This window comes from Musa acuminata, chromosome BXJ1-6 (assembly GCF_036884655.1).
Source record: "Musa acuminata AAA Group cultivar baxijiao chromosome BXJ1-6, Cavendish_Baxijiao_AAA, whole genome shotgun sequence".
NCBI lineage: Eukaryota > Viridiplantae > Streptophyta > Magnoliopsida > Zingiberales > Musaceae > Musa > Musa acuminata.
The window spans coordinates 39,019,549-39,038,235 of record NC_088332.1 but is presented as its reverse complement, the minus strand read 5'-3'; the positions used below and the strand labels follow the sequence as shown (position 1 = coordinate 39,038,235).

General features: G+C 38.9%; 2 protein-coding genes across 2 annotated transcripts; both read right to left on the bottom strand.

Moving 5' to 3' along the window:
* Positions 1-1,926: 1,926 nt before the first annotated feature.
* LOC103989175 (14-3-3-like protein C) lies at positions 1,927-6,397 on the bottom strand. The gene is made up of 7 exons (XM_009407963.3): positions 6,225-6,397; positions 5,810-6,116; positions 5,638-5,725; positions 4,394-4,503; positions 4,154-4,302; positions 2,351-2,403; positions 1,927-2,101 (listed from the first exon to the last, which is right to left on the bottom strand). The coding sequence occupies exons 1-7, from the start codon at positions 6,295-6,297 to the stop codon at positions 2,099-2,101; spliced, it is 783 nt and encodes a 260-aa protein (XP_009406238.1). The 5' UTR covers positions 6,298-6,397; the 3' UTR covers positions 1,927-2,098.
* Positions 6,398-7,024: 627 nt separating this feature from the next.
* On the bottom strand, positions 7,025-13,427 carry LOC135676897 (phosphoenolpyruvate carboxylase 2-like). Its single transcript, XM_065188595.1, has 10 exons — positions 13,060-13,427; positions 12,162-12,553; positions 11,512-11,596; positions 11,147-11,369; positions 10,803-10,906; positions 10,613-10,700; positions 9,873-10,027; positions 8,531-9,529; positions 7,665-8,051; positions 7,025-7,520 (listed from the first exon to the last, which is right to left on the bottom strand). The coding sequence occupies exons 1-10, from the start codon at positions 13,219-13,221 to the stop codon at positions 7,224-7,226; spliced, it is 2,892 nt and encodes a 963-aa protein (XP_065044667.1). The 5' UTR covers positions 13,222-13,427; the 3' UTR covers positions 7,025-7,223.
* Positions 13,428-18,687: the final 5,260 nt, after the last annotated feature.

Sequence of the window (18,687 nt, the reverse complement as noted above, 5' to 3'; positions counted from 1 at the left end):
ATGTGAATTACCTTTGATGCCTCAACGTTCAATAAACATATCATATGTAAAGTTATGCCAAGGGAGGCCTGGCTCGTAATATGTCATAATCATGAGTTAGATTTCACATATGTAACTCAATTGGGGAACTCCATATAGTGATGCATCATATGATTAGAGATCCAGAATGATTATAATTTCTATGATGAATAATCTTTGATCAATAGGAGGTTATCACCTCCTTAATCGTGATGGATTATTGGATAACCGAAGGATTTGATAATTGGTAGCCAAAGGATCACTCGAGCCCTATAAATCGGATTCTCCCTTCTCTTTCTCTCTTCATACTTTTAAGCACATTCAAAGCATTCGATTTAGAGTTAAGTGTCTTCTTTAGATTTTAGAACTTTCTCAAAAGACTAAGGTCTAAGATGTCTTCTAGCTCAACTTCTTCCTTCTTCACTTTAAGATCTAACTCAGGTGAGTCATCAATGCCATTACCTCGATATCGATAGAGCAAACTTGTTCCTTTGAAGGGGTCGATGTTGCTATCATAAGATAGGTTGTTCCTCCAAGATCGAATGCCTCTAGTAGTGAGATCCCACAGTCTTTGATAGGATCGTTTAACTTTGACTCGTGCATTCATACCAAGGACTTGGAAGAAATTAGGAATACTTTCTACATTCCAACTAAGTTCAAGCTTATTATTACTCGGTAAGTGATCGACCTACACATCCAATCAACATCTCTACACATAAACTGATGTATTAGAGGATGAGCTCTAATTCCTCCTCCGGTGGCCTTTGTTGGGGAATGTTAAAAGGATTGGTATTTCCTTGACAATGCTCTTGTTGTATTTGTGTTTTAACATTTGCTTCATGAGTTCATTATACTTTAAGTCCAAAATGATTGAAAAGTCAAAGTGGTATCGAGCCTCAATAAGGACTAAAAAGAAATGTTCTTTTATATCATTACAAGAAAAGGTTGACCCCTAAGCTTACGTTGGGCAGGCTGCCCAGAAGTTTTGTCAATGCATCCTCCAAAGAGGCACAAGTTCGACGAGGAGCAATTGCTCACGCTCTCTCTAAGTCCACTATCATCCAACAAATAAGCAAGTAGTGACTCGTTGAAGCGGGGCTAATTCTTGAAGCAGGGGGGTTGGTATTAGGGCTTAGCAGATAAGTAAGTAGTGTGATTCGTTGAAGTAGGACTAAATTTTGAAGTAAGGAGTTGGTGTTCGAGCTTTTCCCCTTGAAGCTTTTGGGGTCTGCTATTGATCTAAGTGGAACTGACCCTTGTGCCTTATGTTTTGCAGATATGAACTTTCATGGTAATATGCTTATGATCGTCTCAAAGCATGGGGAAGAAAAAGGTGTGCCAACTCCTTCTAATCCGAGAGGAGAGAGCTGAGCGAGCACAAGAGGTGGAGTAAGATTAGTTCTATATTAATTATTTTATCTAAGATCGTTTACTTTTTATTGATTTTAATATATAAAAAACTTACTATATATAATTTGTAATTGTATATATTTCGAAAATATTTTTGAATTAAATATGGAACATCTGAAAATCAAGAAAAATTAGAAGACAAAAATATATGTTTTATGTGGACCTAATACACTTCATGTACAACCTTACACTAGAAAAGAGGAGTCTCTATTCGGAGCCCCTACTCCAAATGGGTTAAGAATCCATAGCAGAATGAGTGAAGGAGATGACGTCTGTCCTACGCCAACAGCAGCTCATAATTGCTCGTACTCTAAGCATCTCAACGCGCTTTCCATATCCCTTGTTGTGAAAGCAAGGCAACGGATCCTCCACGACTGCCCTTGCAGTCACATTTTGATTGATAAGAGTAATCGAAAGAAGGGTCAAGAAAAGATCAAGGAATTAGTGCAACTTTCAAGGAAAGGCCACACTAGTACGCATGCCAGAATCCAAAAGAGATGCACAAGCCACAGGATTTTCAATTTCCAAGTTGGGATAAATTTCTCAAATTAAGTTCAATTAAAAGAGAACAGGAACAGGAACCAATAACAGATAATTTAAAAACCAGAACCATTGATACTGAAACGACAAGGACATCATCTGAATAGTCATCCACCAGGTTCCATCTTCTTCACTGCAAAAAAAATTTCCAACATCCGAAAGTTAGATTTCATGTCATGCCATTAATTACGATAATATAAAAACATGTTGCGGGAATTATTTAGTACAATGGTGTCTGGCAGACACCACTGGGTTGTGTATTTATGGGGAACATGGACATAGATGAGGTCTATTCCAACTCATGATGAACGTTCCTGCTTTTGCAAGAACTCAAGAGTGAATTGGATCAGTATCTTAATTGAGTTCAAATATATAAACCAACCTCTGCATCTTCAACTGCAGCAGGCTTCCCATTACTCTCCTTGATAGCATCATCTGTTGAGAATTGGGGTCAAAACATTATAGAGCATTTTAGACTCAAATGAATGAAACCCATCAAAGATCAAACAAATGCTGATGCAAAACTTGAAATAATCATTTTGGTATTTAATATACAAAAAATTCAAGATCAAAGATGAGCTTTTACTGCAATAATGAAAAAGCTTTTACATGAAGATGAAAAAAAGTTGCATCAAGAGCTTAGATTATTTGTGCTGCCTAGGAATGCCTTGTAGACATAACATGCCATGAAACTCATACCAAGAAATCCTGTGTCCAATATAACAAACAATCATTGTGCTTCAGGAGTCAATCCGCTTAACGTAAAAGATGTAAAAGGTTTCTTTTCATACCTTTTCTTTAAATTTATACACGCATAGCATAGATCCTAAAGGAAGAAGCATCATTAAAATGGAAATGCTACGCCTTCGTTATATATGTAGTTCTGGTTGATGATATTATATATTTGCAGTATTTGTTATTCCACCTCCAGAGAACATCAAGCAAATGAACTGATCATCCAAGACCTTGTTATTAACTTACAGGGTAGTGGATAGCATGAAACATCCAGAAAAAGGAAGATCAGATCACAGTTACACAGAGAAAGATCATATCACATCAATAGAGGGACAGTTAACATATATTTTCTTAGGAGAAAACATGGGAGAAAAATCCAGCCTTCCCTTATCAGCCGCATATTCATTATTTTGCGATGACCAAGAAAGGAAAGCTCTGAAATAGTTAATTCAATTGTAAATTCATTATTTCGTTCTTCTTGATGGTTCATAACTTCATATGAGTTAACCAAGTTGGAGTCTTCTAGAATGTCATAATCATGATAAATTAATTAAAAATCTTGAGTTTGCTGGTCAAATGGCATTAACTATCCTGCTGATTATTTTGTCCTAGTCCTCCCTCCTGATCTGCTTTCCATGGCCTTTGCTCTCTACATGTTGCCCTATGTCATGTTATGACTACAATGACTATGACCCTAAACGATGCAGAAAATCAAATAAACTATGTTGAGACTTAAAAGGCCCGCTTCCATGAACCATAGATCAACTCCTCTTAAGTAGAATAGAAGGTCCCTTTCGTGCATCAGTATATAGTTTGAATAAATCCTTAAAAGAACACACAACAGAAGACTTGAAAGTTCAATGCAAGCACCGGACATTGTTTTAGAATGTAAATCTCCTAAAAAGAAAGAGTAGGGTCCGAATTTCAAAAGTCAAACAAATAGCAACTGTACTCCATATATAATGATTTGCACACCAGAATATAATGATTTGAAACCAATGCTTTTAGAATGATATGTTAATATCATTTGATGCTTAAGGACAGAAATAGAAAGTTATGATGACTTGAACCTATATCAAGTTTTTACATGCCTAGTAGAAATTTTTACCTAGAATGCAAATAGTTGAGCAACTAGCAACAGCCAAACATACCAACATGTTCTTGAGCCACAAAGTTAAGAGATGCTGAATCCAAGAAGCATATTTTGGCCATAAAGGACAAATGCAAAACAGTATACCAATACCTTTTATAGTTTATGTTGAAAGATACGAAAGACGTCAAAATAAAACTCTAGAAATAACAGTGATACTACTAGTATAGTAAAAATCTATACATATACATGGAGCTTTGCTTCCAAATATGGCACAACAATAATCTAAAGAAAGCTAATCAGGAAAGCATTCTCTCTCGGATATCAGAAAATTTTCCTTTGCATTAGGTTTATTATTACCTCCATCATCTGGGATGTCAGAAGTCCATAGGGTAAGGTTATCCCTCAACAGTTGCATGATCAAAGTACTGTCCTTGTATGATTCTTCACTCAGTGTGTCAAGCTCAGAAATAGCTTCATCAAAAGATTGTTTTGCAAGGTGGCAAGCCCTGAGTATAGACAAGTTCTTTAGAAAGGAGGAGAAAATCTCAGAAAATGGACATACATCTGATTCACTGTATAGTAGAATGTATGCCATACCGTTCAGGTGAATTCATGATCTCATAATAAAATACAGAGAAATTCAATGCTAATCCCAATCGAATTGGATGAGTAGGAGGCAGATCAGCCTCAGCTGTACTCGTAGCTGCCTGCAAACACATAGAGCTAATACTTAAGTAAAAAGAAGCAAGCATATTAGAGCAACATCAAATTCACTGGAGATAGAAATGTTAATCCAAGAAGTCCACGAAACATGAAAACATTTTCTCCTGAAAATCAAGAAGCAAAGACTACACATCAAACAAGACTGCAAAAAGCATGATCCACAAACATCCTAAGAGCAATTCAAGAATCACAAAGCCACTTTATAGATGGGGTGGTCGTATTTACAAATGTACTGGGCAAACTATAACATAAAACAGATAAACCTCCAGCAGCTAAAAATTGCCAATATGAGCTTGAGTCAAAACCAAGTGACTGTTTTAACTACAGATCAATTATCAAATTTGAAGCTCACAAAATTTGCACTTTGCTACTTAGCTACATAAAAGGGACAGGTACCTAGTTCCCACAATTTCTGGTCTGCCTCGGCCAGCTCGCCACAGAAATGAACATGAATTACATTTAAGACTAAGTTGCAAATCCAAAAGCAAAATTGAGCATCTCCAATCGACTTGTATACAATAAAATATGCAAGCTTCAGTTCCTTGAGTACAAGAAATATAAAAAATAGTCATGCGCTTCTGAAAATACATGAAATATTACTGTATCCATCAACTACTGAAAGAGATTATCACCAAGTAACCAGCTACTAATCCCTCGGGTAACATGAAAATCCTCAGACATCAATAGATAACAGGAAGAAGTGATTACAATGAAACCATTGAAACTAGTGGCATTCTGGAACACTCAGTCTCCACAAGAAAACAAAATAAATGTGAACTTTAATGAAAGAAATGGGACAAAAGAATAGGTTCATGATTAAACTAGTGTGGCATTGCTGCTCATGATTAAACTATTTTTTAACAGTAATGCCGATAGCAATCTAACTAGTAAAGAAAGCTTCTATAACTGTAAATACGAACGTACAAGAAAATTTTTCTAGATATCATAAATTATTCCAGTAACATATTCTAATAAAACATTAAAAAAAAAAAAACAAGTAATAGCAACAAATTTCAATGAAAATAGAGATTTAAACGGCTCTGCAGAAAGCCCATTGAAGGTAAAGCCAAAATACATAAGATTCAAATGTGGGAAAGAGAAGAAACCAGATTTTCAACCTGATAAGCTTTAAGAGAATGCTCTGCAGCTTCTTTTTTCTCATCGCCAAACTTGAACTCAGCCAGGTAACGATAGTAATCGGCCTTCCTGTAATCAAACATAACACACCTTCACACCCCAAAAACAGAAACATCCATGGCACAGCATCAGATGATTTCAGATATGACCCACATCTTGTAGTAGAAGACAGAGGATTCCCCGGCCGATGAAGAGCGGATGAGATGCTCGTCGATCAGGGCAATAATATCGGTGCAGATGTTCGAGAGCTCCGACTCCACCTTCTGGCAGTACTCCTTGATGCTCTTGACATGGTGATCGTTCCCCTTCGCCTCCTCCTTCTGCTCGATCGAAGACAGGATCCTCCACGAAGCCCTCCTAGCGCCGACCACGTTCTTGTAGCCCACCGAGAGCAGGTTCCGCTCCTCCACGGTGAGTTCCACGTCAAGCTTCGCGACCTTCTTCATCGCATCCACCATCTCTGCAGCGAACGACACGGATCGGATCGAGAGGCGGGCGGCAAAAGCCCTGATCTAGGGAAGAGATGGAAACCCTAGGCTTCGAGATCGGAGGGGAAGCAAACACCAACCGTCGTAGCGCTCGGCTTGCTCCGCGAGCTTGGCGATGTACACGAAGTTCTCGCGCTCCTTCTGCGACGCCATTGCCGATCCACTCCGAGCGCGTCGCCTCGATCTCTCCCTCCTGGTTCAGTTTCGAGGAAGAAACAAGAGAATAGTTGGAAGGGATGGTTAAAAAATAGGGAGGGATGGGTACGGTCGTGGAGCTATTTATGGCCATTGGGGATTGACCGTGGGACGGGATTGGAATAGGAAGTGCGCGCGAACGCATAGGCTTCGGATGGGTGGGTGGATGGACGGAGGGAGGGAGGGAGCGTGTAGAACCCACACGGATTCGCTGAATCAAATCCCGTGGTGTCGATACGTCTATATACATTCCTATTCATCTTATTCGATGAGCGAAGATGATTACAGATGCGCATCACACATCTGCAAATCGTATGTATTATAATACTTTTTATGTATTAACTATTTGTCAATGATATTTTCATCAGGCGTGATTCATTTCTTCAACGAACACAGTTTTATTCACTTCGTTAATGTACATAACTAAACAATTAAAACATATTTTATCACATAAATTATCAATTTTCTCCTAATGGCTATTAAATTTCTAAAATTACAAATTAAAAAGGATCGAAGCAGTATTTTCATTGTCATTTGCTTCTTCGATCGACTTGCATGACTCGAAGAAAATGCCGCTTCTTCGACTAACTTACGCAAGCGAAATATAATCGTCCCTACGATACAACTTCACTGAGAACTCCATAAATGGTATCATCCTGACCAAAAGTGCAAATAGAACTGTAAATACTGGAAACATAAACTTTGCCATCATCTTATTGTAGGAGGCTTATTGCTTGCTAATTATGACAAGTATCAAAGCTGAAATTGTTCCTGTCAATTACGCTAATCTTCAAAAGACTGAAGAAAACAGCAAGACAAAAATTGATCACATAATATGATAGTTTTCTGCAATGCCTTATTGATATGGTACCCGAATGCATAATTTAACCGGTGTTCTGCAGTCCAGCGGCAATGCCCTTCATGGTCAAAATGAGGGTGTCCTCCAATCCAGGGGCGTACTCGCTGCTCGGATTGAGCTTCACTAGTTCTGCAGCTGGCTTGCTGGATTCCACTATCTCCTTGGAGAGATGAGGTCTGACATTAACATGGTAGGAAGGGTCCCTGATCCTCTTCAAAGTGTAAGCTTGGCAGGCATTCAGAGTTGTAATGTAAGCATCACGCAGGCGTAGTCTCTGCTTCAGATATGGATCCCCTTCTAAGAGATCTTTGTGACCAGCAACCTACAAAAAAAGAACCATTGTTGCCATTTGATAACTGGAACAAGTGCTAAAAAAATTGAGCGAATAACATTTCATGTTTTGGATTTGCACTTTTTGTAGTATTAACCCAAATTGGAGTTACAAAAATTGTCGTGAAGAATCTACCTGAAGAAGAAGATGCTTTGTCTCTTCATAGTTGGCTCTGAGTTGCTCCCCAAATTTCCACAAATCTTGGGAAACCAACAGTTTGTCATATAAAGCAGCTATGCCAGGATCTCCCTTAGCAAAGACCATCTCAACCAGATCAATTGTGACCCTAAAAAAGGGCCACTCATTGTACATCTCTTGGAGAGTATGAAGATTCTTGATATCTTTCTGTATAACATGCTTAAATGCTGCACCAAAACCAAGCCACACTGGTAGGTGAAACCGTGTTTGTGTCCACGCAAAAATCCAGGGAATTGCACGTAATGATTCGATGCCCCCACTGGGCTTTCGTTTTGATGGCCTGCTACCAATGTTCATCCTACCATACTCCAGCTCGGGTGTAGCCTGTAAAACATTACGACATTGCATATATGAATAGGGGAAGGAACTAAAAACAAGATATGTATTTGTGGATGTTTTGCATATATGATTCGATGGATGTTCAATGAGTCAAGATACATGAAAAATGCAAAAGTTATTTGCTCACCAAAATATGTACAGGGATGTTAATCTAAATCTTTTGAACAGCACACAGCTATTTTTTGAATTTCCATAATGTTCATCAAATCTAAGTATGTTATACACCAAAAGAACCGCTTATGATCGTTCGTGTTTGTCGAAGATTTTGATGTTATCATGCTCAGCAGCTTAGTTCTCTCTATGGGGCTCCCATAGCTAAATTTAAATTGATAGATTTCTCATATTTATCCAAGTATCAAAACCACTAACATAATGGTCACCTTCAATGATGTACAACACATGCTAACAACAGGCTCAATGAACTATTTTAAGGTATGCTATCATTAAAGTGATCGATTACTTACCAGGCGGAAATATTCGACAAAACGTGGTTCCTGGAAGACAATGGATCGATATTCCTTGGTAGCCACAACAGCCATTTCATCCATCAATGCACGCCATTCTGGCTTTGGGGAAATAGGGGGGTGCATTCCATGTTCAAGAGTAGCAGCTGTGAAACGTTGGAGTGTCCGGAAGCACAAATGCTCTTCGCCAAAAGATTGCTCAATGACTTCTCCTTGAACTGTAACTCGAAGAGATCCATGGATCGTGTCTGGTGGCTGAGATAGTATAGCAAGATGAGTAGGACCACCACCTCTTCCGACAGTTCCCCCTCGCCCATGAAACATCGTCAATTTCACTCCATAATCCTTCGCAACCTTTATGAGCTCCTCTTGAGCTTTATATAACTGCCAAGCTGCAGAAAATCGGCCAGCATCCTTCCCTGAATCCGAATATCCAATCATGACTTCCTGCTTCCCATTAATCCTGTTCCTGTACCATTCTATCGAGAAAAGTCGGGATAAAGCTGCAGGGGCAGCCTCCAGATCTGCAAGTTTTTCAAACAAAGGGACTACTCTCAATGGCTCTTTCACATGGCACTCACGCTGCAACAACTCAACAGCCAAAACATCTGAAGGAGCAGTAGCCATTGATATGATGTAAGCCCCAAAGTTGTCAGAAGGAAGTTCTGCTATGACATGGAAAGTATCCAAAACATCAGCAATTTCATCTGTCTTGGGTAGGTCAGGACCAAACAAAGGGCGTTTTCCATTAAGTTCAGACAACAGCCATTCCTGGCGTTGCTTCTCAGGCCAGTCACGGTAGGATCCAATTCCCAGATGTTTGGTAATAGCATCAACGACATCAGTATGCCTGTCAGATTCTTGCCTAATATCAAGTCTGACAAGCGACAGGCCAAAGGTTGACACTTGGCGCAAAAAGTCAAGAAGGCTTCCATCAGCAATCGGTCTATCACCAGAGTCACAGAGTGATCGGTAGCAGAGTTCAAGAGGCTCCAAAAACTGCAGGAAAACCAATGCAAAATTTAAAACAGAACAGCAAATTGGAAGGAATCAAACACCAAACTGAACACATTGGCAAGTTCTTTGGCTATTAATTTCTCGGCTGTACAAATGTGTGACACAACAGTTCTTCAAAAAGTATGTGATACGAAAGAACACTCATTAAGCATAGCGTAAGTGCAGTAATACATAACTCCTTTCAGCCATTCAGACTATTTGTTATCCACCACATATGTGGAACACCACCTACCCAGATAGATGCAGCTCTAGATACATTTTGGAAGCTAGAAATACTGGTACAACTCTATTTTAGCTACCATTAAATACAAATACAACATGGTACCTGTTCAATATTCGTGAAAGTTGCTTCTTCAGGGATGTCAGAATATCCATTTGAAAGTAAATGGCGTGAGCGCTCACGTGTGTTGTATAATTTATCTCTCACATCACTGAGAATAACACGATATGGCTCATTTGGAGGTACTTGCTTCCAGAACTCTGTGTCACAAAAAAAAAGAGTAATGCATACATTAACATCCATAATGATGTTACATTCATCAAGACACTTGTTCTAATATAGTACATAACAGATAAGATCAATGTACAGAAATGTCAATGGACTTTACAACCACTAAGAACAGCAAAGCAATGCAACAGTTTGTCATTTTACCACCAAATGTGCAGCATAATTACACATACTACTACAAACGAAATCCAGCCTTTCAGTAAGATACAATAACAACAGCAGACAATTTGTCTGACGCACAGGCATAGGAGAACAAAGAAAACAAGATCTCTGGCAGATGGCGAAGGAATCCAGGAGAAGTCTTTGGCAGGGAGATCAAGGACACCACACTCGAAACAAAATTCCCAGGCTAAATAGTCTTAAGCAGATACATGAAGTTTAATGCCTTTCAAGTGTTTGAATTGTCCTAACAAAAATGAGAATATCAAGATGCACTGAAGTATACAAACTAAATGTCAAGCAAAATAAGCTAAGAACATGGCTGCAAGGAAATACAAACTATGCTTGTAAAAATCATATGACTAACATAAAACAAAGTGAATATATCTTTCTAGTACCTATATAGTGTTTTGCATCTTTTTTGGAGGAACGGTCTAGTACATCTGCTCGTATCCGGAGTTCAGCATTGCAGCGCCACATAGACAGCTATAAGAAAAATACCAACCAACAATATATGTCATAAATATCTTGCACTCGGAAAAGATCAAAGGAAGTTTCAGATATCCCACAACAAGAAAGTTTTAGTACCTCGAACATCAGATCCTCGATCTGTGAGTAGTACAAGTTTGCAGCCATCATTCTAGCCAACAAGCATACATCTCTAGTTACTTCTGGAGTAACTCTAGGATTGCCTATATGCATAAAAAAAAAATTGTAAGGACAACAAATACGTAGCATACAGCATAAATTCATCGATTATTTTCTAGATGTGTGCAAAAAAATATGTTAATTTGACTACTGATTCTGAATTATCTCACACTCAAGAGAAGTATCCCTTTCTCCTGACATAATTATGTACAAAACTTAGTCTTAGACAAGTAATCATAAGCCAAATATAGGACTCGTCTAGAAATCAGGGAGATGAATCATACCGTCACGATCCCCACCCATCCAAGAAGAAAACTGAATAAGAGGGGCATTATAAGGCACACGTTCATTTATCCCAATGTTCTTCAGTGCTGTATCAACACGACGTAAGAATTTAGGGACACCCTTCCATATAGTTTCATGGAAATAGCTCATCCCAGCCCGCATTTCATCTTGAGGAGTTGGAGGAGTTCTTCGGATTTCATCAGTTCTGAAGGCAGCTTGAATCTACATAAAATATCAAACCAATCAATAAGAAGAAGTGTGAATACATAAGAGGACTTAAAGGGGCTTGATACTAGAATGTAGCTTCAGGCTCAAGGAAAATTTACAAGGATCTACTGATTAAGTGCATGTTAAAAATAATTACCTCTCTCTGAAGCGACTCATCAAGCTCCTGCTTGTCGTCAGGAGTAATATCTTTGGCATACAACTGAGTCAAACAATTCCTTATCCTGAACCAAACATCCAGCACATGTAAGAAACCAGGTATCGTATGTTTAGAATATGCTGACTCCTTATCATACAACTTCCCTTCATTGGTACACAAGTAGGATACAGTGAATGGTACAAGGAGGCATTTCTAAGACTTCCAAAGATACATCGGTCATATCTCTGCATCTTAGATGCATTGTGAAGATTAAAACATGAGTATGGTATACTTGCAGATAAATTTGTTGAGTAAAAACTTCTTGGATACTAGAAATTTACACATGCTGGACGATTAAAACAAATGTTGTCCAGTTATAACTGCAATAGAATGTTTAAAAAAGAAACAAACTATGCCAGAAAATTTAGCGCCGTTGATGAAGCTAAGATATCATCATGAGATGTACAAGAATAGGTTGATATAAGAAAATAGTACAAAAAAGAAAATTTTAAGACATCATTTTCAGATGTTTCAACCAACAATGGGCTAGGTCAAGCGATGCTTCCATGACGGCTAATTGAACATGAGTTCAAAAGTGTATCTTCAAAAAGCATTTTGGCAAATAGGTTACTGTCAATAATTTAACAAACCTTCCATGCTTCTGAAGCAAGGATCTTCTGACTGACTGAGTTGGATGTGCAGTGAAAACAAGATCAATTGTCTGGTTCTTCAGAGCATCAAAAACTTCTTCTTTGGACTTCTTCAGCTGCGCAACAAGACGCTTAAGTGTTTCTTCTATGTCCGATTCAGTAATTGCAGAATTTTCATCAGCAAAATCTCCTTTTTTTAGCTTGATCCGTCTTCGATAGGCAATCTGCACCTCCTCAGCCAAGTTGGCCAAGTTAAGCATGTGTGAGAATGACTTGGAGACCACGATTGTGTCACCTGGATCCAAACTAGTCAGAACATTCCCCAGTTCCTCTAGCTTCTCAGGTTCATGATTGCCTTCATATTCAGCAGATAGCTCATATAATTCTTGAACCTAACATTGTAAACACAGCCCACAATAAATCAACTAGCTCTATCAGGATTCAAGAAAGACAATATCAAATGATCAGATCAAAGAGTGAAATTGAAAGAAAACAAATGTCTAGAAAAAAGTATAAAAAATCACGTAAAACGCTTCATTTTCGTGCTAATAATTACTTAAAGAGTCACGATGATGTCATCGGAATTGGCATTAGCATTTTCCCGACACCAGTCAGACAAATCTTAGATCAGTCTATACAAGATAGTATAAGTAGTTAAATTCAAATACAAAATCATTCAATACCTAGAATGACATCTCCACAACCATTTAGCGGAGACTGAAACAATGAACAAGATCCAATTCTTTACCAAGTATTAGTCATCACCCACTTCAACCGACCAATAGATCAGATCTTTGAAAATCCAATTTATTTATAATTTTTCAACCTCATGCAATAGAAAGTGCCATGAAAATCATAATCGTAAAAAGGATAAGGTACGAGAACAGAGTTCGTCTACCGTTTCTCTGATCTCCTCGCCGTGGAGATCCTGAAGGATGTCGAGGAACCGATCCAAGAGGAGGGCATCATACTCTATCAGCTTGTCGTCCTCGGATACCTTCCCGGGGGCAAGAAGCCTCATGTGGGCATCAATGGATGCCATCTTTTCCAAGCGAGACATTTCCACTACCGATCTACCAAAACCCCTTCTCCCTCTGAGTCAAAATATATATGAATAGATTTATAGATGATCTCTAAACCAACAAGGCGAGGAGTGCGAGAAAGCCGCCTCCAAGCCCCAGATCACTTCTCTAGATGAGGAGCGAGAAGCCCGTGAAGGAAGAGAGAGAGAGAGGGAATGGGAAAAGGAAGCTGACGGCAGTATACTGGGGCGTTGGGGGTGGGGGGTGGGGTTGTATTTATAGAGAGCAACCACTTATTTCCTTTTTTTTTCTCCTTTGGCATCTTTCCACGGGCAAACCCTACGCGCGTCCTTTACGAGGTGATCGGGACCCAGATGCCACTTCCAAGCTCGGTGCGGTAGGGAAAGAGTCTCGATACTTGGCCCCGTTCAAGGTTCACCGGGTTGGCACGATTATGTCGGAATCATAGAGACGCCCGGCTAAGCAACACGACACTAACAACTACTTTGGGTGGAAACACGATTCCTGTTGTGTGGTGGGGCCGGCGAATTCCATACACGGAGCACGGAGGCAGGTGGCATGAACTGATGGAGTGAGGGGGGAGGGGGAATATGCCATGGAAGATGCCGTTTCCCAACGTGGGCATCCCTTTCGGCCACGGCGTTATTTGGTACGCACTGACGTACGTTTCCCGGCTTATGGGAATGGAAGACGTCGTGGGCCCCAGAAGCGACAGATACACGTTGACAGGTCCCATGTGCGAAACGAGTATAAAAAGAGTACGGCACCAAGTCGGGCCCACTATGGTTGACCATTGGATGTGACTGTGTGGCCCGCATACATGTCTAAGCAAGACGGAAAAAAAGCCCAGTTTATTTTCTTTCAGAGATTAAAAATATATTTATTTATTTTTATGGGTTAAAAAATATATTTTAGTGTATGAGATTTATAATATGTATTATTTATTATTGGGAAGTGAAGGTTTCGAAGCCAAAAAAAATTCTCAAAAACCAATAACCAAATAATAAATTAAAATTTTACTTATTGATAAAGAATATATTTTTATATGTCATTCGAAGTGTAGGTCTACTGTGATTGTACGTAATGCTTTGACCATTTGGATGGTTTTTTATAGATTTTTTATTATCATCGTGATAATTTAGTTCGTACAAGACTACACAGTTTCTTTCTTGATGTATGCTAACCACCGTGAATGGAGTGGTCGTGTATGCTGATGGTGGATAGCATGCGCTCCTATCATTCATATGGGACTATGATAAGCTCTCGTAACGTTTAATTATTTATTGCTAAGCTATCATTAGCGCATGATGACGACATTCTATTCATGTTTGATTTTTTTTTTCTTTTGGGTAAGATTAGAATATGTTATGAAAAAATATCGTTGGTATCCTAATCAGTCCGATATGATTTGGACTCGTATATGTAGAATTATTCGAGGTGCCTCTGAAATGAAAACGTCAAGCTCTCAAGGTGTCACCTACATTAAGACTGAGATAAAAAAAGGTTTCTTGACTTGATCACTTCGATGTCCAAATTAGTAAAATGATATACATGAGTATAGATATGAGTTATCAAAAAAATGAATTTTCTTTTCCCTTATATTGAAGATGAACTTTAATACATAGTCGGATAAATTATTTTATAAAATATTTTACAATGAGGCAGTCTTTAATTGCCTCTAACAATCTTCCCTTAATCTTTTATCCATGAGGGCAATAGCTTGTAATCACTTATCTTGAGCCCTTGTACATGTGGCAAATAAGCGGAATGTGGCCTATGTCTTCTCATTCCATTTTGAACACCACATGAAAATCATGTATCGGGTGAAGACTAGCTAACGATGCTCTCTCTATCATTTGCCTCTCTCCAAGGCAGGGGGCTCTTATAAGAGAAATCTGAAGTGCGACGTTTAATTTATCCGATACATTAAGCTCATGTCTTTTTTATTGATTCTCCGATTCTATGCATTAGACAAACACTAATATGATCGAGGGGTACCTCGACTGCACCTTGAATCGATGACTTTTGTCCCTTGGTAAGAGGTCACTCCTTGCTAATAGGCCCTCCTCAATAGTATATCAACCTTTGCTAAGATGAACTCGACCCTCCTTCAGGATGGTCAACAATGATGGAGTCAATTTCCTAACCTTCATGGCTCGATGATAGAAAAAATGGAGGGTTGGGTGCCTAATCTCTATGTTTCGAATAGAAAATGGGGTCAAATTTCTCAACCTCTATGTCTCGGGTTGAGGTAGGGGAGGGAGGTCGAGTCTCCTGACCTCCTAGCTCAGTATGGACCGCAAGCGAGGGGTGCAATTACTGTTAGCAATGGTTCATTACCAACTAGCCCCTCCCATCATTGAGAGACCAACCTCAAGTAGAGGGGAGGTCGTTTCTTCCTAATCAGGTTGGGTTTAATCATGTTTCCCAACCATCATGCCTCAAGCGAAGGGGTGGATTGGATTTTCTAATCTCCCTAATTTAGTGAGGACTACAAGCGAGGGGTGCAAGCATTACTGGCGGCTATCCATTACCGACCCTACCCCACTTTTTCTGCTTGCCATCGAGGTAGGCTATGAGAGGAGTCGAGGCGAGTTGTAGGTATTGCGAAAGTGGGCACTTCCCCTGTTCATCCTTGAGGGACCCATGTGGGATGTTGTGAAGCTCCTTATCATTGACCTGCTCCTCTTCTTCTATGTCGTCAAGGTGGGCTATGAGAGGAGTCGAAATAAGCTGCATGTAGTGTTAAGGTGGGCTCCTCTGCTCGTCCCCGAGGGACCCACATTAGGCAACAGATCTATAATGAGGATCATGCAAAGCTCCTCATAGCCAACCTACCCTTCCATCACCAAGGAACCCACGTCGGGCAAAGGGGGGTTGTTCGAAGCTCCCTTAACGAGTGCTAATCTTGGTGGCAATTGAGCCGAGGGCCATAATTGAGTTGATGGCATTGCCTATTGGGCTAACGTAGACAAAAGTGGAGCGATGATTTATATCATACATATTAGTTTTTGTACTTGTGAGTGAGATTTAGGAACACCTCGACGGGGGACGATCATGTGGCTCGAGGTCATCCCTAGGGATGAGAGACTCGGGTCGTTGAATAGACATGATACAAGTCATGTCTGCATCGAGGTGAATGCACTCATGTGCGGACAAGGTGGTTGCTATCTCCCTTAGGTGAAAGTATTATGGGTCGGGGGCAATGCCTCTTCACTCGAGTATTCATTAAGATGGTTGGTAGGGGATCATTCCTATGATATCCAACCCTTCCTCTAGAGCTAAAAATATTATAAAAAAATTATTAACATCCTAGTCAGTCTAATATAGTCTAGACCCATGTGCAAAAGATTGTTCGAGATGAAAACACTAAACTCCTAAGATGTCACAAAAACTGAGGTCGAGAGAGGTTTTCCGACCTGATCTATCTGACTCTCAAGTTAGTAATCCGAGATGAATATTTTCTTTTACTCCATCGAACAAAAATTGTCAAACTTATTCTTCTCTTTGGATCATGAATCCAATGCAGATGATAAGATTAAGTTTGATCATAAATTTGATTTGATAAAATTGATTCTATTTGACTTGTTTTTCGAGTATTATATAAGAAAAAAAATTTGATCATCAATTTAATTTAATCAAATTTGGTTTAAACATAAGAGGCCATTGAGTATTCTGACCTTAAACGAGGAACTTAGGTAAGGAAAAAACTTTTCTAAAAGTTAAAAAATATTTATTTATTATGGTCTCTTCTCCCCGTTTTGTTCATGGTCAAAGATGTCTGTATTTAATATCTTGCTTTATGTAGAAGGTTATGTCAAGGGTTTACCCTCCAACAATCAAGTTAATATGCGTATGTAAAGCTTACATATGTTCGTCTATTCAGTTTTAAGAAAAATATATCTAAAAAGATTGATCTATATTACTTCATTCTTATACATATTAATTTAATAAAAAAAAATATCACATTCATTGATATGGCATATATGATAGATGCTTCAATTTTCAACATTTTAGTTCTTTCAACAAATTATTTTAATATTTTTCTGTCATGCTTAATATCATACGTGTTAAAAAAAATATCGTTGACGTCCTTATCAACCCAATATGGCTCTAATCTGTATGCATAGAGTCGTCTAAGGTAGAAAGCGTATTTTCTCGAGATATTACTTATACGAAGATTGAAGTAGGGAGAGGTTTCTAGAGTCGATCCCTTTGACTTTTAAGTTAGTCCAGGGGTCAACTTTTGTGAGTCTATGTTCTCGATTGCAATGCCCCCTACCTGTTGAGGGTGTATATTTAAACATAACCTTGGAGTAATGAAATATTTCTACAAAGATTTCACGAGGGAGACGATTTGTAATAATCCCGATCTACCCCTTAGATTCCCATGAATATTCTCGTATGTATCTTATAATCATCCTAAATTACCCTTTAAATTTCTATCTGCATGGGCAAGCGGATAACATATTGTCTGATTTTTTTTTTACTCACGGACCTTATGTGATCCTTGTGTAGCAAGCGATGAATGATTGATTATGTATTCCCTACCAATTCGTGATGTACTATAGATATTAATATTTTAATATTAGAAATAAATTAATTGGCTTGACTAATTGGTTGGACATAGCAATCCTAAAAATATCATGGCGACGATATGGATGAAAATGTGGTCAAACTTTGACTGCATCCCGTACCATCAATTTCCAGCCCAAGAAAAAGAAAAAAAGACAAAGAAAAGGAACCATAACATTATAAAAAATTCTCACTGGATAGCTCTTCAAAACGTGTTTCCAACTATCAGATTCTTTGCAGCCACGATAGGATATCAGAAAGCAGTGCAGTTCTTATCAAATAAGTCAGCTCAGCTTTAGCTTCGGTGTGGCGGCAAAGTTACGTATCCACCACCACAGGAAGAATAAGTGCGTCTGAAAATGAAAGCTTAGCCAGCAGCCTCTTGTGACCTTTAAACTGCAAGCAGGCAAGTTTGACGAAGCACCCTCTGATACGTATAGAAAATTCTTGGAACATGACACCGAGCAAGACATCCACCGATTGCACTTGTCGTACGTGAAGATAAGTCGAGAGAGAATTGCGTGCTCGTTTCAAAAACCATTGTGTGGTTATTTAATCTTCTTTCGTTTTCGTTTTCGTGACATCGACAGAACACAGTTAGACATTATTAGACTTACCTTCTGATGATACATTTGATGTCAGTAGTGACAGCGATTTATGCATCTGCTTGTGAGTGTTTATTTGCTGCTAAGGATACAGAAGCCGGTCCAATCATTCATGACCCGTGCCACTCTATAATACTTGTTATTAGAGTCACAAGGACAGCCTGTAGTAGGTCAGAAATCTATAATACTTGTCATTCATCTGCATCTGGACCTCTTGTTTCTTGGAATCTAGAAAGTGACTCCATCAAACAAACTTACTTTACTAAGTGCATCTAAGTTTTTGCTTCTTTTTCTTAGAATCTT